We start from the raw sequence: 25,809 nt of genomic DNA on the forward strand, positions 1-25,809 counted from the left end.
CACATAACGATTATTGTGCGAATTTGCGCGATAACGATTGAATTCGAACGATAATCGTACGTGTAAATGCAGCGAACGATCAAACGACGAACGAGACATCGTTCGTTTTGATCTTTCAACATGTCATAAAATCGTCGTTCGTCGTTAGCAAAAAATTCGCCGATCGTTCCGTGTAAACTAAAGTCGTTGCGCGATAGTCCGGCTGCCCGCAGCCCCGCTTGCCGCCCGGGCCCCCGCTCGCAGCCCGGCCCACCGCTCATCCGCAGCCCCCTGCGGTGGCTCGATCGCCACCCCCGCCGCTCTCATCGCCGCCGCTCCGATCGCCACCCGTCGCCGTTCCGGTCGCCCCCCCCCCCGCCGCTCCGGTCGCCATCCCCCCCGCCGTAGCCGCCGCCGCTCCGATCGCCCCCGCCGGCCCACGGTCATACGTTACCTGCTTCGCGCAGCAAGTCTTCAGACGTCCCCGGCTCCCCTCTTCAGTGCACTGATTGGCTGAAGAGGGGAGCCTGGAATTTCAAACGGTTCCTCTTCAGCCAATCAGTGCTCCTCTTCAGCACTGATTGGCTGAAGAGGAGCCTTTTGAAATTTCCGGCTCCCCTCTTCAGCCAATCAGTGCTGCCTTGCAAATGGATTTTCACCGGAGCGGCGCCCATGAGAGCGGCCGGGGTGGCGATCGAGCCGGCGCAGAGGGCTGCGGATGAGCGGGGGGCCGGGCTGCGAGCGGGGAGCCGAGCAGGCCGGCCTGCGGGCGCGCGATCGCAAAACGATCGTAAAACGATTTTTCCGTACGATATATCGTACCGTCTAAACGCACCATAATAAGTTAATATCAGACCCTGATCCGTGTCACGTTCAGTGAATATTCTCCGTTTTATTAAAACCCGGCATCGATAATGGTAATTTTGCTAAGCGGTGCGCTCCCCTCTTTTATTAATGTGATGATTGAAGGGGAGAAGTTAAACGTGTTGACACAGGCTCCGCAGTTCTGTGCTACAAATGGATTTTCAAAGGCTACAAAACCCTGTTTTATTTTCCTTGTCTTCCACTGCATAATTGCCTTTGGCAAGGTCTGAGCAACTTGTTTTTCTTTGTTGAATTTTGCTGCTGTAGAAAATATGAAGCATCATTGAGAAAGGACAAAGAGGGGTTATTTATGTAGATGGGAGATTAGCTCGATTTATATATCAAGCACACCGGCGCATAACAGCTCCCTATTACTGCTGACTTCTATAGAGCTACAATATGACGCCAATATATGTCTACTGTACGGGGCCCTACCGTACCTTATGCCCATATCCCAGTGTCACAGAAAAAAACTGAAATATTGGAGGAGATTTATCAACCATGGTGTAAAGTGAAACTGGCTCAGTTGCCCCTAGCAACCAATCAGATTCCACCTTTCATTTTCCAAAGAGTCTGTGAGGAATGAAAGGTGGAATCTTTTGGCGACCACGCTTTTGCGTCCTGCACAAAAGCAGTGTACGTCCGGCAAATGAGCAGAACGTTGTCACTAGAGATGAGCGAGTAGTGAAATATTCGACTTTCGACAATTCGAATCGAATAGGCACCGATATTCGACTATTCGAATGAGTATTCGATCCCATTATAGTCTATGGGAAAAAAATCGCAGTATAATGCCACTCTCTGTAGTTGCGAAGGAAAAATATTTGCGAACGCTTTACGAACATTTATGGCAATGTTCACACATTTCGTTCGTATTTCTTGCGCAGTGTTAAATACATGATTCCAATGTGCGTCCGCAGAGGGTCATGTTATTTTTGCGTATCACACGTAATGCTGTACGAACGTTACTGGAACAATATGTATGACGTGCCTTTTTCTGGGCTACTGGAACAATATGTATCACGTGCCTTTTACTGGGCTACTGAAACAGTATATATCAGGTGCCCTTAGTGGGCTACTGGAGCAATATGTATCACGTGCCCTTAGTGGTGTTAAACAGGGACACTATAAGTCACTTGTACACACAGGGTACTGGAATGAATACACCTGCTGATGCTGCTGCTGCTGTTATATCATCTATTTCTTAGCACTGAGAAGAGCTTTGGATTCAGAGATGACTTTTTCGCTGGATCTTAGCCCTGAAAAGGACTTTTGGGTTCTGTAGTAAGCCTGCCTAACCAAAACGCTGCTAAAACCTATCTCTCCCTGCTGCAAGATCTTTCCCTGACTAGGTTGAAAGCTAATTTGCGGTCGAGAGACGGGAGCCAAATATTTAAGATTCGAGGTCATGTGGTTCAGCCATCCAATGGGGGTAGACACCGTTTTCGCGCTGCGTGTGTACTCCCAGGGTCCCTCACGGCCTCCCTGCATGGTCATTGGATTAAAAAAAGCACCAACTGCGATGGGAGGGCTTTCGAATGTTTCCCGCATATTCGTCACACTACTCGATTGAATTCCAATCTTTCGAATACCGCAATATTCGATCGAATACCTACTCGATCGAATCGTATTCGCTCATCTCTAGTAGTCACATAATGACTCCGTCCTGCTCATTCAAGTCAATGTGGCCGTTATGTGCCCGTCGGCCACACTCCGGACTGCAGGTCAGCATCCTTTTTTTCACTGATTTCTGACATGTATCCTGACGTGGGGCCTAAAATGAGATGTGAACATACCCTTAGAAAAAGCACAGCTACTTTCTTGCAAACACAGCTCTACCCCTGTCCTCAGGTTGTGTGTAGTATTACAATTCAGCTCCATTCACTTCAACAAAAACTGCAAGACTCACACCCAAACTGGGGACAAGAGTGATGATGTTTCTGGAAGAAAGCGGCCATGTTTTTCTAAGCCCTCGATAACCCCTTTAAGAACATATTTTTATGTTTTGGGGCTCCATGGCCCATGTCACTCTGTGAGGCTCAATGCATATGGAGAATATGTGTGCCTAAGGGAGGTGCCATACTGTGGTATATGTACATATGGCTTCTGGACAGGCTCCATTGTGATAACATATGTTCTATACACAAGTATGTTCTATAGACAGTACAAGGCAGCAAAATAAATTTTTTGGAAATCAGGATTTTTTTTTTCCTGCTTAAGGCCGGGTTCACAGAATGGCCTGTGTTACTGAAGATCATCCTGCAGTAACGGCTGGATGATCTTCATTTCTGCATGCCCCCGCACCCTATTCACCGCTGCACACAATGGAGCGTGCGGCCGGAGCAGCACGCTCCATTATTTGAACTGACATATCTGTGCGCCCGTAAGGTTTTTTTCTTACGGCAGGATGGAATCCCGGACGAAGCGTATACACATAGTAGGATTCCATTCATTCTAATACAACGTATGTTTTTTTTTATCACGGCCTAATCCTGTAACATGATACTTAACAAAGCCACCATACAGAGATACATTGGACAGAGCCATAGGGGATTAATGTAACCAAAAACACGTATCCGCTATATAGGCAAGGTTACAGTGAATGTTCATAAGGATAAATTTGCCTGACTTTGCCGTTTTTTTGCTCGTGAGAGGTAGTCTGACTTAGTCGTCTTTAGATGAAGTGACTGAAGGCCGCCCTGAAATATAATCCCGAAAGGGAGTCATCAAATTAGAATCTGCTGGCTGCCAGTTCTTCATTGTACATTGTGGAATACGCTTCACTGATTAAGCGGTGAACTTGCCGAGGACTCGGCGGATTTATGATGACTCAATAATAAAATGCTTGTCTTGTGCTTTCCATTATAAAGTGATCAAATATTGAATTATACTAGTAAAACCTTGGGCCTTGGGGTTTTCCAGATTTTTATAGATAGCGTCAATGCTGAACATCACTTGTAAATTTTATTGTCGAAAATAAAGACTACACCGGCCTGGGATGGCTTTGTTGGGGAAGGGGATCTCCTCGGAGCACTTCATGGGAAAGAGTTGGGGGCTACCATGACCAATGATGGGGTTGCCTTATTATAATACCTTTTGATGCGCCTTGTAGTGTTTATATATGTGATTATACTGTATGTGTGACTAATATATGTGTTATACTATATATCTGTAGTCTAGATAAAGCTACACTCACCGGCCACTTTATTAGGTACACCATGCTAGTAACGGGTTGGACCCCCTTTTGCCTTCAGAACTGCCTCAATTCTTGGTGGCATAGATACAACAAGGTGCTGGAAGCTTCCTCAGAGATTTTGGTCCATATTGACATGATGGCATCACACAGTTGCCGCAGATTTGTCGGCTGCACATCCATGATGCGAATCTCCCGTTCCACCACATCCCAAAGATGCTCTATTGGATTGAAATCTGGTGACTGTGGAGGCCATTGGAGTACAGTGAACTTATTGTCATGTTCAAGAAACCAGTCTGAGATGATTCTAGCTTTATGACATGGCGCATTATCCTGCTGAAAGTAGCCATCAGATGTTGGGTACATTGTGGTCATAAAGGGATGGACATGGTCAGCAACAATACTCAGGTAGGCTGTGGCATTGCAACGATGCTCAATTGGTACCAAGGGGCACAAAGAGTGCCAAGAAAATATTCCCCACACCATGACACCACCACCACCAGCCTGAACCGTTGATACAAGGCAGGATGGATCCATGCTTTCATGTTGTTGACGCCAAATTCTGACCCTACCATCCGAATGTCGCAGCAGAAATCGAGACTCATCAGACCAGGGAACGTTTTTCCAATCTTCTACTGTCCAATTTCGATGAGCTTGTACAAATTGTAGCCTCAGTTTCCTGTTCTTAGCTGAAAGGAGTGGCACCCGGTGTGGTCTTCTGCTGCTGAAGCCCATCTGCCTCAAAGTTGGACGTACTGTGCGTTCAGAGATGCTCTTCTGCCTACCTTGGGTGTAACGGTTGGCTATTTGAGTCACTGTTGCCTTTCTATCAGCTCGAACCAGTCTGCCCATTCTCCTCTGACCTCTGGCATCAACAAGGCATTTCCGCCCACAGAACTGTCGCTCACTGGATGTTTTTTTCTTTTTCAGACCATTCTCTGTAAACCCTAGAGATGGTTGTGCGTGAAAATCCCAGTAGATCAGCAGTTTCTGAAATACTCAGACCAGCCCTTCTGGCACCAGCAACCATGCCACGTTCAAAGGCACTCAAATCACCTTTCTTCCCCATACTGATGCTCGGTTTGAACTGCAGGAGATTGTCTTGACCATGTCTACATGCCTAAATGCACTGAGTTGCCGCCATGTGATTGGCTGATTAGAAATTAAGTGGTAACGTGCAGTTGGACAGGTGTACCTAATAAAGTGGCCGGTGAGTGTATGTCATAGGGTTAATGGTATGTTTTTTTCTACAACATTGCTGCCCTAGAATTACCAGGATAAAAAAAAATAAAAAAACATGGCTACTTTCTTCCAGCGCCACACCTGTCTTCAGCTTATGTGCGGTATTACAGCTCGATTCCATTTATTTTAATGAAACTCACACACAAACTAAGGACAAGTGTGGTTCTGTTTCTGTTTTTAGTAGAAAGCAGCCATGTTTTTTTTTTTTTTTCAAATCCTGGCACCCCCTTTAAAGGGTTGGTTGTCATGGTAATCAGGTTTTTGGTTGGGTTTTGGGCCAAGTGCAAATTCGTTTTCATGTCATTTCAAGGGGTGGCAACCAAGTTCATAAAATAGTCAAAATAATTGATTTTAGAGAGAAACTCCATGCGGTGTATGAGAGGCAGGTATGTAAGGTGGCGGAAGTCTTGCCTCAGACATATGAGAGGCTACTAGACCAGGGGAAGCAGAGTAACCGGGAGAATACTCTGTCCATAACTTGGGGAGGTGATAGGCTTGGAGGCTGAGTGCCCCTTCTGCCCTGCATTGATTGAGAATGATAGTTACTATACAACAGCAGATTTGGCCAATACACCGAGGGGGTAAGCAAGTACAGCAGTACAGTTTCAGTAATGTTTAAGGGGTTGGCCACTTTAATAATAATAATAATAATAATAATAAAATTGTTTTGTGTGCAGTATTAGTAGGTGTAATCACTGTATATACTGACAGCAGCTCCCTGTGTACGTCATAGAGCTAATATCACACTCCCCTCCTCTAGGCTGTACTGTCCTGCTCTGACGTGAGTCGGTCCATTAGATGGCCGACATGGAGGAGCATGTGACCATGCCTAGTCCCCCAGTGTCCACCAATTAGCCTGTATATACCTATAGAGGAAACAGGGGGCGGGGTTTGGTCACATGCTCCTCCATGTCGGCCATCTTATGGACAGACTTACCACAGAGCAGGACAGCACAGCCTGGAGGAAGGGAGTCTGATATTAGCTCTATGTCTGATTGTAGCTCTATGATATACACAGGGAGCTGCTGTCAGTATATACAGTGAGCACACTTACTTATACTCAGGGCTGGATTAAGGTTGGTGGAGGCCCTGGGCAAAAATTTTGTTGGGGGCCCCCCATTTATTTATTGTTTTCAAGTATAACCCATACAGTGATCTATTTAGGTGACTTCTTACTGTAGCACCTACCCCTCCTCACTCCTGGCTGTGTGGCTCAGCATCCTCCTCTGTTCTGCATATGATGGTCACTAGAGGCTGCAGTCCAGAGGAAGATGCCAGGTCCTAGAGACAGGACGGGGAGGGGTGTGTTCCCACTTTGTGTTTATGTCAATAATACATAATGCGAGAACACAGCACTTCAGTACTTTCTGTGCTCTCTTGCCCCCTGTGTTAGCCACCACAGCAGCAGATGCAGATGTGAATCGCTGAAGGAACCTGGACTTGCAAATCTATGTCCCATCTTCAGTTCCCAACCATGTACACTAGCTGAAGCAGTAAGGAGCAACCAGAAAGTACTTAAAGGCTGTGTAGAATATATAGCGGATATGGTACATGTGAACGTACCCTAAGGATTAAAATACACAGCTGTGTGCAGCCCATGATATGGTATATATACAGTATAGCCTGTGTGCAGCATATGACATACATAGGATATATATCATACACTGCACACAGGCTATATCTCATACACTGCTCTCAGGCTATATATCATATGCTGCACACAGACTATATACAGTATATACCATATGCTGCACACAGACTATACATGGTATATACCATATGCGGCACACAGACTATATACAGTATATATCATATGCTGCACACAGACTATATACAGTATAAACCATATGCTGCACACAGACTATACACAGTATATACCATATGCGGCACACAGACTATATACAGTATATATCATATGCTGCACACAGACTATATACAGTATATACCATATGCTGCACACAGACTATATACAGTATATACCATATGCTGCACACAGACTATATACAGTATATACCATATGCTGCACACAGACTATATACAGTATATACCATATGCTGCACACAGGCTATATACCATATGCTGCACACAGACTATATACAGTATATACCATATGCTGCACACAGACTATATACAGTATATACCATATGCTGCACACAGGCTATATACAGTATATACCATATGCTGCACACAGGCTATATACAGTATATACCATATGCTGCACACAGACTATATACAGTATATACCATATGCTGCACACAGACTATATTCAGTATATAGAATATGCGGCACACAGGCTATATGTCATATGCTGCACACAGACTATATACTGTATATACCTCTGCTGTAATGTCCCCCATAGTATATACCCCTGCTGTAATGTCCTCCATAGTATATACACCTGCTGTAATGTGCCCCCATAGTATATACCCCTGTTGTAATGTGCCCCCATAGTATATACCTCTGCTGTAATGTCCCCCATAGTATAAACACCTGCTGTAGTCTCCTCCATAGTATATACACCTGCTGTAATGTCTCCCATAGTATATATACCCCTGCTGTAATCTCCTCCATAGTATATACCCCTGCTGTAATGTCCCCCATAGTATATATACCCCTGCTGTAATGTCCTCCATAGTATATACACCTGCTGTAATGTTCTTCATAGTATATACGCCTGCTGTAATGTCCTCTATAGTATATACACCTGCTGTAATGTCCTCCATAGTATATACCCCTGCTGTAATGTCCTCCATAGTATATACCCCTGCTGTAATGTCCTCCATAGTATATACCCCTGTTGTAATGTCCTCCATAGTATATACCCCTGCTGTAATGTCCCCCATAGTATATACACCTGCTGTTATCTCCTCCATAGTATATACACCTGCTGTAATGTCTCCCATAGTATATATATCCCTGCTGTAATCTCCTCCATAGTATATACCTCTGCTGTAATGTCCTCCATAGTATATATACCCCTGCTGTAATCTCCTCCATAGTATATACACCTGCTGTAATGTCCTCCATAGTATATACCCCTGCTGTATTGTCCTCTATAGTATATACCCCTGCTGTAATGTCCTCCATAGTATATACCCCTGTTGTAATGTCCTTCATAGTATATACCCCTGCTGTAATGTCCCCCATAGTATATACCTCTGCTGTAATGTCCCCCATAGTATATACCACCTGCTGTAATGTCCTCCATAGTATATACCCCTGCTGTAATGTCCCCCATAGTATATACCACCTGCTGTAATGTCCTCCATAGTATATACCCCTGCTGTAATGTGCCCCCATAGTATATACCCCTGCTGTAATGTGCCCCATAGTATATACCCCTGCTGTAATGTGCCCCCATAGTATATACCCCTGCTGTAATGTGCCCCCATAGTATATACCCCTGCTGTAATGTCCCCCATAGTATATATACCCCTGCTGTAATGTCCTCCATAGTATATACACCTGCTGTAATGTTCTTCATAGTATATACGCCTGCTGTAATGTCCTCTATAGTATATACACCTGCTGTAATGTCCTCCATAGTATATACCCCTGTTGTAATGTTCGCCATAGTATATACCCCTGCTGTAATGTCCCCCATAGTATATACCTCTGCTGTAATGTCCCCCATAGTATATACCACCTACTGTAATGTCCTCCATAGTATATACCCCTGCTGTAATGTGCCCCCATAGTATATAGCCCTGCTGTAATGTGCCCCATAGTATATACCCCTGCTGTAATGTGCCCCCATAGTATATACCCCTGCTGTAATGTGCCCCCATAGTATATACCCCTGCTGTAATGTGCCCCCATAGTATATACCCCTGCTGTAATGTCCCCCATAGTATATATACACCTGCTGTAATGTCCTCCATAGTATATACACCTGCTGTAATGTTCTTCATAGTATATACGCCTGCTGTAATGTCCTCTATAGTATATACCCCTGCTGTAATGTCCTCCATAGTATATACCCCTGCTGTAATGTCCTCCATAGTATATACCCCTGTTGTAATGTCCTCCATAGTATATACCCCTGCTGTAATGTCCCCATAGTATATACACCTGCTGTTATCTCCTCCATAGTATATACACCTGCTGTAATGTCTCCCATAGTATATATATCCCTGCTGTAATCTCCTCCATAGTATATACCTCTGCTGTAATGTCCTCCATAGTATATATACCCCTGCTGTAATCTCCTCCATAGTATATACACCTGCTGTAATGTCCTCCATAGTATATACCCCTGCTGTAATGTCCTCTATAGTATATACACCTGCTGTAATGTCCTCCATAGTATATACCCCTGCTGTAATGTCCTCCATAGTATATACTCCTGCTGTAATGTCCTCCATAGTATATACCCCTGCTGTAATGTCCTCTATAGTATATACCCCTGCTGTAATGTCCCCCATAGTATATACTCCTGCTGTAATCTCCTCTATAGTATATACACCTGCTGTAATGTCTCCCATAGTATATATACCCCTGCTGTAATCTCCTCCATAGTATATACCTCTGCTGTAATGTCCTCCATAGTATATATACCCCTGCTGTAATCTCCTCTATAGTATATACACCTGCTGTAATGTCTCCCATAGTATATATACCCCTGCTGTAATCTCCTCCATAGTATATACCTCTGCTGTAATGTCCTCCATAGTATATATACCCCTGCTGTAATCTCCTCCATAGTATATACACCTGCTGTAATGTCCTCCATAGTATATACCCCTGCTGTAATGTCCTTCATAGTATATACCCCTGCTGTAATGTCCTCCATAGTATATACCCCTGCTGTAATGTCCTCTATAGTATATACACCTGCTGTAATGTCCTCCATAGTATATACCCCTGCTGTAATGTCCTCCATAGTATATACCCCTGCTGTAATGTCCTCCATAGTATATACCCCTGCTGTAATGTCCCCCATAGTATATACACCTGCTGTAATCTCCTCCATAGTATATACACCTGCTGTAATGTCTCCCATAGTATATATACCCCTGCTGTAATCTCCTCCATAGTATATACCTCTGCTGTAATGTCCTCCATAGTATATATACCCCTGCTGTAATCTTCTCCATAGTATATACACCTGCTGTAATGTCCTCCATAGTATATACCCCTGCTGTAATGTCCTTCATAGTATATACCCCTGCTGTAATGTCCTCCATAGTATATACCCCTGCTGTAATGTCCTCTATAGTATATACACCTGCTGTAATGTCCCCCATAGTATATACACCTGCTGTAATGTCCTCCATAGTATATACCCCTGCTGTAATGTCCCCCATAGTATATACACCTGCTGTAATCTCCTCCATAGTATATACACCTGCTGTAATGTCTCCCATAGTATATATACCCCTGCTGTAATCTCCTCCATAGTATATACCTCTGCTGTAATGTCCTCCATAGTATATATACCCCTGCTGTAATCTCCTCTATAGTATATACACCTGCTGTAAGGTCTCCCATAGTATATATACCCCTGCTGTAATGTCCTCCATAGTATATACCTCTGCTGTAATGTCCTCCATAGTATATACCCTTGCTCTGATGTGCCCCAACACAAAACAACACCTCCTACTGACCTGATCTGGGCGGGGGATGGCTCTTCTCTCTCCTGGCTCTTCTCTCTCCTGGCTCTGTACTGTATTTTCAGCCAGGCAGCCGCTGTGACAGATCCTCCAGCAGGCTCCATGATGTCACTTCCTGTTGCTGCTGGAGAGATCAGGTTTCACTGCTCAGGTCCCATGCTGTCCTCTCCTCAGTGAGGCGGGGGAGGGGGAGTGAGGTCATCGGCAGGAGACAGACATCCTGAAAGGAAGAATCCACTCAGGGCCTGCCAGGGGGGAGTCTGAGTTTGCCCGGCAGAAGATTTTTACACAAGATTAACCCTACACCTCCCTTCTTCCCTGGACAGCATGTAGTTTGTCCAGTGCTGTGTTCAGGTACTGTTTTCACTCCCCAGGTACTGTTTTCACTCACTTCCAGGTTCCTGCTGGTGGGGGCCCCCCCTAGTGGTGGAGGCCCGTGGGCAGGTGCCCCTGGTGCCCCCTCTTAAATCCGGCCATGCTTATACTGTACACTGAATTACTTTAGGTTGTCTTCACACACACCGGATGGGTAACAGCCATTTTTTCTTCCCAAACTTCCCAAACTTAAAGGGGTTGGCCACTTTATAGTAACTTTATAGTAACACTTCACGCACACCGGATCCGCAGCGGATTTCATGCTGCAGATTTTCAGCGAAATCCGCTGCAGATACAGCGTCAGTGCATCCCTATGAGAATACAAGTTAAGATGTAAGTTAACCCCCCGGTGGCCGCACACTGATTGGCTGAGTGGGATGAGCAGACGCCAGGAACCCCCGAAGCAAACCGGAGCGGGGAGGAGGTGATGTATGCTCCAGCCGCCAGGGAGTAAACTTACATACACGCAGCGGGATGTCAATCCTGCTGCGAGTATGTATTCTCATAGAGATGCATTGACACTGCATCCGCAGCAGATTTCGCTGTGAATCCACATCGTGAAATCCACTGCGGATCCAGTGTGTGTAAAGGCACCCTTACTATAAAGTGGCCAACCCCTTTAAGTTTGGAAAGTCTGTTTGTTGTTGTTGTCATGACATTCTACACAAAAAGCCGAAGAAAGCCACACAACCCGTGCCTGGCTGCTACCCATTATGGTGTCCCATGAAAATAGCATGAAGATGGATGCAGCCCTAGGGAGTCTGGGCAAACTGGAATACAGCCTATGGCCTATGGAAGTATCCATGTTTTTTAGGACTCCCTAGGGCTCCCTAGGCCACCACAGGTATTCAAATGCTGAAAGATTGGACTTGAGCATGCTTGAGTTGTGCTCATTTCTATCCATTGGGATACTACTAGGCCCACTCCCTGTTTTCCTGGCACCAACACTAACATAGTTAAAGAGGTTGGATCACCAATAACATAGATGATAAATGTATGACCGCTAGGACTTCCACTGATTATGAGAACGGGGTCTAGTCCCCCATTTTAATGGAGTAGTGGCCAAGTAGAGAAGCGGTGTACATTCTTCACTATCTCTGCCAGTCCCATAGAATTGGATGGAATGAATGAAGTGTGTTCAACTACTGCTCCTCTCAAACAATGAACACATGTTTAGTGGGTATCCCAACTGGGGGCCCCCAGCGATCATACATGTATCCCTTCAACGCCCCCACAGAAAAACAATGTCCTAACAAATCCATAGGTTGTCTGTGTATACAGGTCCTCCAGAGAGAGAGAGAGAAACATTGTCCACCCCAGTAGGTCCAGCTATTGTAGTATCCCCATAACTTAGTCACCTGCTCCACCCTCCTAGATTCATCTAGGTTTTAAGGGGTTACTTACCGGTACTCACACTATCAGGTCTGATCTGTACAATGTTTAATACTTGGAGACAGTAGTCTCCTCTAATGATAAGTTACTCACAGGATCGGAAGCTTACATGTCATTGGAGTCGCTTGGGTGCCACCAAATATAGTGTTGGATAAAAACAAGAAAATGACTATTTTTAGGGAAAATTGTCTTTTTACGTCTACTGTTATTTCACAAGTATTTTTATGATATGTAGGTTGTTCCATGCAATCTGTTCTACAATTGTACGGTTAGCAGGAAATGATCCATACTCCATATGCATGTCAAATAGTCAAACAACAGAACAAGGCCATTGTGTATTTTAATACGAACGCAGTGTCAGATGGAGCCAAAGGCACATTTCTTCTGCCTTCTGATGAGTGATCAGCACCCAGATTCCTACTATGGTTATATGGTAGTATGTAGGGAAGCAGGGAATTCCGACCTTTATAACACGACCCCTATAAAGACTATTTGGGAAACAAGTAACACCATCTCACTACAGGATTCTATATTAAGTCTATGCAGCCCATCTCCTGGAGCGAGTCAGGGAGAGAAGTGGGAGGGGGAGTGAAGCTCTGAGCCATGTACTTCTCCTGGCTCCATCCAATGAATAGTGCAGGTCTAATCGCTCAGTAATGTTTTGAAAATCATTCACATTAAAGGGGGTTTCCAGGACTTTGTTATTGTTGGCCTATGCTCAGTATAGGTCACCTCTGGATGTGGCTAGCCACTGTTGTAGCCACCAGGTCATATCTAACGGAGTAGTCTATGGATGCCTCCACTTGCCATTCACTTCAACTAGAGATGAGCGAAGCGGCTGGAAATTTGCTTCGCGAGCTTTGCAAATTTTGGGTCAAACTCTTTAAGAGTCGTGAATCGGATCTTAATAAATTCCATTAAAACTGCCAAAACTATAGTAGCTACAGTACTGGGACTATTACAGAAGGACGAATTTGTTCAAGCATGTTGTTGTGAAAGGGACAAAAAATCTGAAAACAATAAAAAAAAAAATGGCAATCATCCAGTTTCTGTCATGGACAGCAGTGGACCTTGGTGGAACAGCGGTGTAATATTTGTTTTAGCCCAGGACAGGAGTGGAGTGCGACCACTGATTATGTAAGGCGCACACTCAGTTCAGTAATGAAACCAAACTTGTATAACACAGTAGTAGTGGAATGCGACCACTGATTATGTAAGGCACACACTAAGTTCAGTAATGAAACCAGACTTGTATAACACAGTAGGAGTGGAGTGCGACTACTGATTATGTGAGGCGCACACTCAGTTCAGTAATGAAACCAAACTTGTATAACACAGTAGGGGTGGAATGTGACCACTGATTATGTAAGGTGCATACTAAGTTCAGTAATGAAACCAAACTTGTATAACACAGTAGGAGTGGAATGCGACCACTGATTATGTAAGGCGCACACTCAGTTCAGTAATGAAACCAAACTTGTATAACACAGTAGGAGTGGACTGTGACCACTGATTATGTAAGGCGCATACTAAGTTCAGTAATAAAAACCAAACTTGTATAACACAGTAGGAGTGGAGTGCAACCCTGATTATGTAAGACGCATGCTCCATTCACTCATCCCAGTAAATTGGTATAACTCAATAGGAGACTACAGTGCCCAGTGAGTGAATAATATGGTCTGTGTCTTCACTGGTCCCAGCAAATTCCTATAGGCACCCAGTTGCTTGGTAAACTGGACACTTGGTCTGTGCTTAATTGGCAGCGAATTTTGATTCACCGGATTCGATTCGCTATCTGTATCTACTTATCAGCTGAGAGCAGGACTAGCTATGTACAATATATCAGTCTGGAGTCCAGGCTATAGAGCTCACAGAGCATTGTCTACACTGTATTCAATTGTATCCAGTTCCCTCAAACAACCATCCTAAAATCTGAAAAAAATATGCATATTAGAAAGTTGTAAAACTCCTCATTATTACAGCGATTAAGCTTTATTAGCATAAATATAAAACCTGGGCTCATTCACCTTGTGCTGGTAGAGGCGCGCTGCCTCCGGTGGCCTCCCAACTGGCAGCATGAAATTAATCTTGTACCTGGAATAGGGAAATGATCGTGTAATGTTCCTAAACAGCGACTAAAATGGAACAATCTCCTAAATGTATTTTTCAGCATTTCCTGACTTGCTTCTCTAGATCAAAGGCTCCTTCCCCAATGCCTTGTAGTATACCGAGTCATTACACTCGCACTGTTAGTACTGGGAAAAGCTCAATGTCTTTGAGGTATAACCGTGGGCAAAAAATAAGAGAGACGGATGTGTCTCATAGCAGAAGAAGGATGAGACGTGTCTGGTGAGGGGAAGGTATGGACTCTTCGGTCATGTCTCAGCCCCGACGACAAGATCCCTGTAACATTGTCCTAGTATAGTTAGAATTCTTTTATATTATTTTTTGATAATCACCATTTAAAAGCAGTACTTCACGGACTAAGGCTACATTCACACATCCAGCGAGATTTGTCCGCAGTGACACTGCCGCAATTTGTGCCTCCGTAGTGGTTTGCAATTCACGGACCACTACATTCTAGACAGTGACCTGTGCCACAATTGCCGATCCACTCTATGGTACATCCTACTTTTTTTGCGGCACGGATCACAGCCTATTTACGGGTCTGAAAGAATTGCAGATGTTTGGATAGGCACATAGAAACCTACTGGTTTTATAATTTTGGATCTGCAATTACGGAAACATTTTGCAGATGTGAGAATGAGGGCGAAGTCTAGTCCTGTGAACAGCAATATCCATAGTAGTGACCTATAGAACACTGGCATCCATTATTGAGTGCCATTGAATAGTGACAGCTATTACAATGTCTTATATTAATTCCAGTGAAAGTGGTTTCTCATAAATTAGTGTTTTATTACAAGTGCCAGCTATGGTAGTTCCCCAATAATAGGCTGACAGCTATAGTAGTGCCCCAATAATAGGCTGACAGCTATAGTAGTGCCCCAATAATAGACTGGCAGCTATGGTAGTGTCCCAATTATAGACTGGCAGCTATGGTAGTGTCCCAATTATAGACTGGCAGCTATAGTGATAACCTAATAATAGACTGGCAGCTATAGTGATAACCTAATAATAGACTGGCAGCTATAGTAGTGTCGCAATAATAGACTGGCAGCTATAGTAGTGTCGCAATAATAGACTGGCAGCTATAGTAGTGCCCAAATAATAGACTGGCAGCTTTAGTAGGGCCCCAATAATAGACTGGCAGCAATTTAGTGTCCCAATAGACTGGCAGCTATAGTAGGGCCCCAATAATAGACTGGCAGCTATAGTAGTGCCCTAATAATAGACTGACAGCTATGGTAGTGTCCCAATAATAGACTGGCTGCTGTAGTAGGGCCCCAATAATAGACTGGCAGTATGGTAGTGTCCCAATAATAGACTGGCAGCTATAGTAGGGCCCCAATAATAGACTGGCAGTATGGTAGTGTCCCAATAATAGACTGGCAGCTATAGTAGTGTCGCAATAATAGACTGGCAGCTATAGTAGTGCCCCAATAATAGACTGGCAGCTATGGTAGTGTCCCAATAATAAACTGGCAGCTATTGTAGTGTCCCAATAATAGACTGGCAGCTTTAGTAGTGTCCCAATAATAGACTGGCAGCTACGGTAGTGTCCCACTAATAGACTGTCAGCTATAGTAGTGCCCCAATAATAGACTGGCAGCTATGGTAGTGTCCCAATAATAGACTGGCAGCTATTGTAGTGTCCCAATAATAGACTGTCAGCTATAGTAGTGCCCCAATAATAGACTGGCAGCTATTGTAGTGTCCCAATAATAGACTGGCAGCTTTAGTAGTTCCCCAATAATACACTGGCAGCTATGGTAGTGTCCCAATAATAGACTAGCAGCTATAGTAGTGCCCCAATAATAGACTGGCAGCTATGGTAGTGTGCCAATAATAGACTAGCAGCTATAGTAGTGCCCCAATAATAGACTGGCAGCTATGGTAGTGTCCCACCACTAGACTAGCAGCTATAATAGTGCCCCAATAATAGACTGGCAGCTATAGTAGGGCCCAAATTATAGACTGGCAGCTATAGTAGTGCCCCAAGCCAAGAATAGACTGGCAGCTATAGTAGGGCCCCAATAATAGACTGGCAGCTATAGTGATAACCCAATAATAGACTGGCAGCTGTAGTAGTTCCCCAATAATAGACTGGCAGCTATAGTAGTTCCCCAATAATAGACTGGCAGCTTTAGTGATAACCCAATAATAGACTGACAGGTATAGTAGTGCCCCAATAATAGACTGGCAGCTATAGTGATAACCCAATAATAGACTGGCAGCTGTAGTAGTTCCCCAATAATAGATTGGTAGCTTTAGTGATAACCCAATAATAGACTGATAGGTATAGTAGTGCCCCAATAATAGACTGGCAGCTACGGTAGTGTCCCACTAATAGACTGGCAGCTATAGTAGTGCCCCAATAATAGACTGGCAGCTATGGTAGTGTCCCAATAATAGACTAGCAGCTATAGTAGTGCCCCAATAATAGACTGGCAGCTATGGTAGTGTGCCAATAATAGACTAGCAGCTATAGTAGTGCCCCAATAATAGACTGGCAGCTATGGTAGTGTCCCACCACTAGACTGACAGCTATAATAGTGCCCCAATAATAGACTGGCAGCTATAGTAGGGCCCAAATTATAGACTGGCAGCTATAGTAGTGCCCCAAGCCAAGAATAGACTGGCAGCTATAGTAGGGCCCCAATAATACACTGGCAGCTATATTGATAACCCAATAATAGACTGGCAGCTGTAGTAGTTCCCCAATAATAGACTGGCAGCTGTAGTAGTTCCCCAATAATAGACTGGCAGCTGTAGTAGTTCCCCAAAAATAGACTGGCAGCTATAGTAGTTCCCCAATAATAGACTGGCAGCTATAGTGATAACCCAATAATAGACTGGCAGCTGTAGTAGTTCCCCAATAATAGACTGGTAGCTTTAGTGATAACCCAATAATAGACTGATAGGTATAGTAGTGCCCCAATAATAGACTGGCAGCTGTAGTAGTTCCCCAATAATAGACTGGTAGCTTTAGTGATAACCCAATAATAGACTGATAGGTATAGTAGTGCCCCAATAATAGACTGGCAGCTGTAGTAGTTCCCCAATAATAGACTGGCAGCTATAGTGATAACCCAATAATAGACTGACAGGTATGGTAGGGCCCCATTAATAGACTACCATCTATAGTAATATCTAAATAATATAGTGAGAGCTATAGTACTACATCGAAAGATTTTCTGTTACTTTGTTTCCAGTTGGAAAGGGCCCTTTTTTTAAAATCACAATTTTCTAGAATAAAATTTAGTTTTCTGCATCGGACAATAGTGCCACAGTACAATTTTGCCAACAATACTAATGCCTCCATTGAATTTTGCCTTACATAGTGCCAGCTATAGCATCACCCCATAACGTGCTTACCTGTTCTATACTTCTACATTTAAGCATATTATAATTTGCCCTATGAGTTTCAGAGACTAGCGGAGACTGGTAGGTTTAGTACAGTACTCTCCGGTAATGATGAGTTACTCTCAGGATCAGACGCCCACATACTCTATCATTGGAGTCTATCATTCTATCCTTAGAAAAAAATGGTCTTTTCATGTCTGCCATGATTCTGCAAGTATTTTATCATGATATAAGGGGGGTGTTTCATACGATCTATACTACAATTGAAGTAAGTCTAAAGGAAACGGTCCATCCTCCAATATAATGATTACCGTAGAATAAAAAAAAATTATTTAAAAAAGTACAAGGCTGGGTTGTATTCTCCTATGAGAGTATGCCGATGGCAATACAGTCAGGGCAATGACCTGAATGACATGAAGAACGATGCCTATAGGCCTTAGGCTCATCTTATCTGTAGGGAATGGAGCCTAAAGGGCACATCGCTTCTGCCTCTAGTAACCAATGGGGTCTCAGCACCTTGATCCCTTTCTGGCTAAATATCTAATATATCATTATGAATATATGTCACTATTAGGGTACAAACACACACACCGTATACGCAGATTGTGCAGATTTGATGCTGTGTTCAGTTATTTAGATCTAATCTGCTGCGTATCTGCTGCTTATCTACTGCGTATTGCATCAGAAAATACACTGCGTATACGGTGTGTGTGTTTGTACCCTAAAGGGATTTAGGAAGTCTGGACCTCTATGTTACAATACGGATATATTGTAAATGAGTTGGACACGTACTAACATGGTGTTGTCTTTACAGCAGCAACCCATGGGGAATATCTTCCCAGAATTTAGTAAATCCTATATAGTACACGCTCTGTTTCTAAGTTATCAAATCAGAGTGGTGCAGTGAATTTGGATACTAAAACAGTTTTGTCAGGAATGTGCAGTAGCCTGGTGTGAACTAGGCCTTGTTTTTGCTTTTGTGTGACACACCCGATTGCTTCTCAGCTTTCGGCAATGCAGGAGTTACACTGAGCTCTGCTAGACTTGATTGCTGCAGCTGAGCAAGTCTTTTTGATTGACGTTTTCCTCTGCCTGTCTGGAACCTTGAGGATCCAATGGGGATCCGTACCGGGCTCTTGATCCTCATAAAAGAAGTTGAGCCAGTCTCTCAGGGCTGGCTATTAACGTTCATACCCTAATCCCAGCTCCGCCCGTCTATTCCGGCGATCCCCGTACCTAATTCCTCTGCTCGATTTACCTGTTACCTGACCTCCCGCCTGACCTTTCACTATCTGATTGTTTACTGATTTTCTGCTGAGTTGCCCGTTTGGTTCTGACTTTAACTTGTTGACTCTCTTTTGTGTTTGTTTGTCCATCTCATTCTGTGTTACACCTATACCAGAGCAGGGACCGCTTTCGTGGTTGTCCGCGGCTGCCTAGGGCCGTTTGAGGCAAGTAGGTAGGGACAGTAGGTGGGTTCAGCCTAGGGCTCACTGTCGCATACTATCCCTATCTCCCTGTCCTGACAAGTTTGTTATTAACCTATGGATCTCCAGAACATATTCACAGTCTGACTGGTCTACCAGGATACCAGGGCATGGTCTACTGAACTTCTGAGTCCCACAAAACAAGGTTATAAATGCAAGAGATATAATGTAGCCATTAGTTGACTATATTCAGGACACTAGGTTCATTGGGCTCACTGACAGTACTTTGCCGTATTCATCGGTATTCCTTTTTGACAGTATGCCAATGTGTATCCCAGTAGTATTGTCAGATTGAGAACAGACGCTTATATGTATCGCTGGGCAGTGAGGAGATCCCGGCACGAGTAGGTTGGCAGAAAAATTAGTGGGGCAGCATCAGCATCCAAACCATAACAGCATCTGTATCGTCATGTTTACCTCACTCCATATCAACGGGCATCATGGAAACAATGTTCTGACAGGGTGAGTGGGACAGAAGTGACTGTTCACATGTGGTTAGGAAATGGGCCGAATGAAGTAACACCCGGTTTATAAATGGGTCCAAAGGTCCAGCTAAAGAGTGTCCTATTAGAGGCCAACTACTTGCTTTATTTCAAAGGGCTATTCCCATCTCAAGAAGACATCCCCTATCTACTAGGAAGGGGATAGCAATCTTGTTGATGAGGGGGGATCGATTTATGAGACCCCAATCAGTCCCACAAACCGGGGGCGGGGGAATCCTGGTATAAATGGAGAGAATCAACCATGAGAATGGCGGCAAAATGTCCCCCAGAATTCATTCTCTAAGGAGCTTTCGAACATTGCCGAATGCTGAGCTCGATCAGCAATGCAAGGAAGCCCTATAGAAAATAAAGTAAGTCCTCAATTAATTCTAAAAACAATTTTCTCCCTACTCTCATGACTGGTAAGGGGCCTTGGGGGTTAAACCCCACACCGATCAAGTTGTTAGTCCCAATTCTGTAGATAGGAGATAACTTCTTCAGTTGGGAATACCCCATTAATACTAGCAAAGATTTAGATCACAGCCCAATATCCAACCAAGTACCATTAGTAGAGTGGCTTGTTGGATACTCCTGGTACAAAGAACCCATAAAGTTGACACATATGACACCTAAAAACATAGCTTAGGATGTGAATGAAAGAGGACATGTCCACCTTCTGTATGGATTCATGGTGGAGCGAAGCCACCATAGTCTTAACACTGACCAGCAGCAACTAGGGCAGGGCTAAAGCTTTGGCTGTCCAGACATGATGGGAATTAAAGTTTTGCAACAGCTAGAGGGTGAAGGTCCCCATTCCTAAACTAGGGACATAGCTATGGTAAGTGCATTTGATATTACTGCTCTGGAATCAAGGGTGCTTTAAAAATTAATAATATAGTCAAAATTGAGGTCTTTGCGTTGTATGAGACTGCAATGGATAACGTACTGTATATGGTGGAGGACTACCATTTGGGGCCCAGGAGTTTCTTAAACTAAAAAGATATAAAACGCCTCCCCACTAGAATTTTATTTCTTTATAGCTAGAAAGGTGCTACTCATTCCGAGACAATCTGACAACGCCCCGAATCCTCACCCTGCAGGATATACAAGGCTAATACATAACAACCTTAAATCGACATATTTCACAGCATCCCGGAGAAAGCACACCTGCTGTTTGCTCTGTTCCTTCAGAGTAGAAAGAGACAGCGATGAATTTTTAGTGATTCTGAACTCATTGTCAAAGGGGACACTTGACAGATAAGCACCATTCAGTAACGTGGAGGTAGCTAGCGGATGTCAGAATATTTCTAGGCAGTGAGAGGATGATGAAGAAGACGGAGGATTCCTTGAAAGTCTTCACTAGTTTGAGATGGATCTCATAAGGAATTATTTATCAAAAACACAACTACAAAGGCAATGGAAGACCAATTGTTCCCCAATTCTTCTTGTTTAATGAATACTATTGGTAAAGTGAAAAACAAGTTTACCGTATTCTAGAAGCTATAAGAAAAAAAAGAAAAAATCGGAATGTACAAATATAAAAATAGATAGAGGTCTTTCTAGTGATCTTTCTATACCTAGACCTATAGACCTATAACAGAGGGGCACCCTCTATATGTCTACAGGAGAAAAGGGGTCACTGATTCTTTACTGTAAGGGCGCTGAAACCATGAAACCCTCTGATACATAATGTAGTGATGGTTAATTCACTGAAGATAATAAAAGAGGACTAGAGATGAGTTAACCGGGTTCGGGTTCAAGTCGATCCGAACCTGAACGTTCGGCATATGATTAGCTGGGGCTGCTAAAGCCCTAAGGTTGTCTGGAAAACATGGATACAGCCAATGACTATATCCATGTTTTCCACATTGCCTTAGGGCTTTATCCAACTTCAGCAGCCACCGCTAATCATATGCCAAAAGTTCGGGTTCAGATGGACTCGAGCATGCTCGAGGTTCGCTCATCTCTAAAGAGGACCTGTCACCTTTTTTGACCTATCTGGTTTAGCAAATATGTATGATGTCTATGAAATACCTATCCTGGATCACATATCTTTCTAGCTCTGTGATGTGCCATTCCTCTGTTATTCTTACTAGAAATGTAAGACTCAATAACCAACTGGGTGTTACCAACTGGGGGCGTGCCCCTACACTGTCTGATACTATCCAATCAGTGCTGACGGTACCAGACTGTGTAAGGACACGCCCCCAACTACACCTACTAACCAACTAAAACTCAGAGCCATAGATTTCTAGTAAGAATTACAGAGGAACGGCACATCACAGAGCTATTAGAATAGGTGATTCAGCATTGTTATTTCATGGACACCGCATGGCTATGTTCACACACCATCAAAATGGTGGACATTTTTATTGGACAGAAGTCATTTAATAGCAAACAACGGACGTTCTTTTAAATAATGGCCGTTACTTGCTGTTACGTGATCCAATAAAAAGAGCAGTAATTGTGATGGTATGAACACAGCCCATGTCTTTACTAAAACAGAGGTGGGTAGTCGATCCTGGGATTTATTCTGATTGCTAGATTTGAAGTTGGAAAGCATTTTCATCCTATTATGAGGCAGGTGGCATCTGGGGATTTTTGCCTTCCTCTGAAGGCTGGGACTCTAAGATAAAGGACAAGTGAGGCCCTGCACTGACTGCCACTGTCCCTCCCTACTTAACACTATCTGCCCTAGGCGGCAGCAGGTAACTGGGCGACAGTCCCTCACCTGGATTGGTGAAACAGAGACGAAGACAGAAAAAAACAAACATAATAGCCTCCAGGTAAACAAGCCAGGTCGATAACTATCAGTTGAATCAGTGCAAAATCAGAAGTTATGGAGAATATTCAAAAGTCACGGAAGCATGATAGGGGTGGTAGTTTTATAGAGGCTGGAGTCTTAGCCCCAGGCGTGATTGGGGCAGAAACTCCAGCCCCCAACAATACACAGAGCTAAGTGACGGCCGCCAGTCAGCATAACATTACACTGAACACCTGTGCCGAAACCCCCCCTCACGGCAAGAGCTAAGGACGCCTTCGCCGTCATGCCCCTAGCAACTGGCCAGGCCAGTCGTCAAGAACGCCGCCAGTTCCTGACATTAACACTGTAAAAGTTATAGGATGAAATTGACTTTTTTTTTTCTCCACCTTATAAACTACAGTATATTACTATGTTAATATGTTAACCATTAGATTTTTTAAAGTGTATTGATATGGGATTTTAAGTCTGAACTTAACTGTGCTCAACTATTTTATTTATTAAATAGAAATAATTTATGAAGTTTCTATTTAATTGGAATATGTTACACAAATGTATTCCTGCCTAATTAAAATGAGATAAGACGGTGGTATTTATATCTCAGCTGGTGGTTATCCAGTTCTTTAATGTTTTATGATTCGAGAGAATGCAACACGCTGAAAAAGCCACGTGAACACCGGCCCCGTGCTCCCAGCAGCTATGATTATGTAATATTACCTACGTGTCCTTAAACCTCATGTTCATCTCCCGCATGTATCATTTCCATTTATAATATGTCTGCGGATAAAAAAAGAGACACAGGGAGTTTTTGTGTGTTTTACGCATTTAAAGTTAAACCTTACTTTTTTAAAAAGTTTATCTTTAAATTGTGGACCTTACCGGAGCATTTTAAAGGGTTTATTGTAGCAATCTAAAATTTTTACATTTGACTTAAGGGGTTCATTCAAAATCAAAAAGTACCCATACTCACCTACCCTGATCTGCTGCCATTTACTTTTTGTCGACCTTTGGTTCTCTCCATTGCTTCCTGTTGTCTCTGGAGAAACTGTCCCCTTAGCCAATCACTAACTGAGATGGGTAACTGCTGTAGTCAGTGATTGGCTGGGCGGGCAGTTTTTACAGAGACAACATGTCACAGAAAGAACTGAGTGCCATCGGAATAGTAGCAGCAGCAATGGATCAGGTTACATGAGTATAACAATTTTTTTTTAAAATTTTTAAAGCAACCAGAGGCAAATATAAAAAAAATACTGATCACCTAAAAAAGCTATTGAAGAGGTTTCCTAGAGGAAATAATAGACAATGTATACTGCCTCTCCATGGCCTAAAACAACAAGCACGCCATACAGTACTCTCTCCATAGTCATATAATCATAGTCAAGCTTCAAAAAGTTACTTGAAGAATGCCTATGGTTCAATGATACAGATGTGTATTGACATACAGGCTCGGTGCTCATGTGTGCATAAGACCTTATATACCGATATAGCTCAGCTGAATCTAAATATAGTCATATAGTCAATCCCAATATATATTTTCCATTCATTAACAATTATTCTAAAATTTTACTTTTATTTCAAAACCAAGCTTATTCTTAAAAAAAAAAAAAGAAAAAAAAAGAACAGGGTTCGGTATTAGTGTTTAGTAATTTTTTTTGTGTATTATATCTCTGTATGCTTGCAGTGTTGCACAACAGAACTAATCTGAGCAACTGGCTGTATATTAAAATATTCAGATTTTCCCCCAACATGTTTCCTTACATACACTGTGTAGCATCATCAGGGGCAATGGGGCAGAAAAAAAGGAGGCATACAATAGAAATGCTACTGCACTACTAGAAACAATACTGAATCCAAGTTGGGTTTTTAACAAAAGACTTGATTGTAAAATAAAAGTAAAGTGTTATAATAATTGTTGGTGAATAGGAAAAAGGGTTTTGTTTAACAAGTGGTAATTTGGAAAGTTTATAAGTTATTTATAGAGTCTAGAGACTATAAAACTCCACTGTCTCGTTCTGTATGTTTTACATTGTCTCACAGATCGTTCTATGTCTTCTTCTTCTTCTTCTCTTCAGTTTGCTCCCAGTATTCCAGAGGAGTGTTCGCCATCTTTGGACTGTATGACAAGAGATCAGTACACACCCTGACCTCATTCTGCAGTGCTTTGCACATCTCTCTCATCACACCCAGCTTCCCGACAGAGGGAGAAAGCCAGTTTGTCCTCCAGCTGAGACCATCACTACGAGGAGCGTTGTTAAGTTTGTTGGATCACTATGGTTGGAATCATTACGTATTTCTCTATGACACAGACAGGGGTAAGTGCCGTACTGCATGTTACGATGTTAAGATGTTTATGCTGTTTGCTATCACCTAGTGGTTGTAGTGTGTAGTACAGCCTGGCAAGGGTTTTTCTAGCCTGTTGTGATAATCTACTGAATTTATAGTGTAAAAAAATTGAGTCCTTCAAGTCTACTTGTTACATTTCAAAAGCTTTGGCCTGTCATAGAGGAGTGTCAAGTGTTTTGATTGGTCAGAGTCTGGGTACTGAGATCTTCATGGGTTGCTAGGAGGAACTTCTCCCCATGCAGTAGAGATTGGTGGGGGTCTTAACTCCCACGGCCCAAAAATGTAAAGATGTCTCAATCACGTGTCAAACCTTTCTTAAAGTGACTTCTCATTTGGTCTCTACATGGATGCATCCAACTCAATCATAAGTCAATCTTGCTGTTCTTGTTGTATCTCACATTGGTTATAGTTGCTATTTCTGCATAATCATATACAGTCCCAATATATTTAGACCTGGCTACAGGACTAAGAAGGTGCTGGCTTATCGGTTCTATTGTGGATAGTATTTAGTTGTATCTTTAGCAGACAGACTGGCTCAGCTTGTAGATACTCACCCTGAGTTTTCTCGGGCCTTCTCTCTCGAAGCCCACCCACT

General features: G+C 43.2%; 1 protein-coding gene across 4 annotated transcripts in view; it reads left to right on the top strand.

The window, feature by feature from the left end:
* GRIA4 (glutamate ionotropic receptor AMPA type subunit 4) overlaps positions 1–25,809 on the top strand; it is a 246,764-nt gene that overhangs the window by 74,693 nt on the left and 146,262 nt on the right. For all 4 annotated transcript variants that reach the window (XM_069972021.1, XM_069972020.1, XM_069972023.1 and 1 more), the window contains exon 3: positions 24,944–25,183. In XM_069972021.1, coding sequence (XP_069828122.1) covers positions 24,944–25,183 — 240 coding nt within the window. The remainder of the gene's footprint in view (positions 1–24,943; positions 25,184–25,809) is intronic.

This window comes from Dendropsophus ebraccatus, chromosome 5, assembly GCF_027789765.1.
Source record: "Dendropsophus ebraccatus isolate aDenEbr1 chromosome 5, aDenEbr1.pat, whole genome shotgun sequence".
In the NCBI taxonomy this organism is placed as follows: domain Eukaryota; kingdom Metazoa; phylum Chordata; class Amphibia; order Anura; family Hylidae; genus Dendropsophus; species Dendropsophus ebraccatus.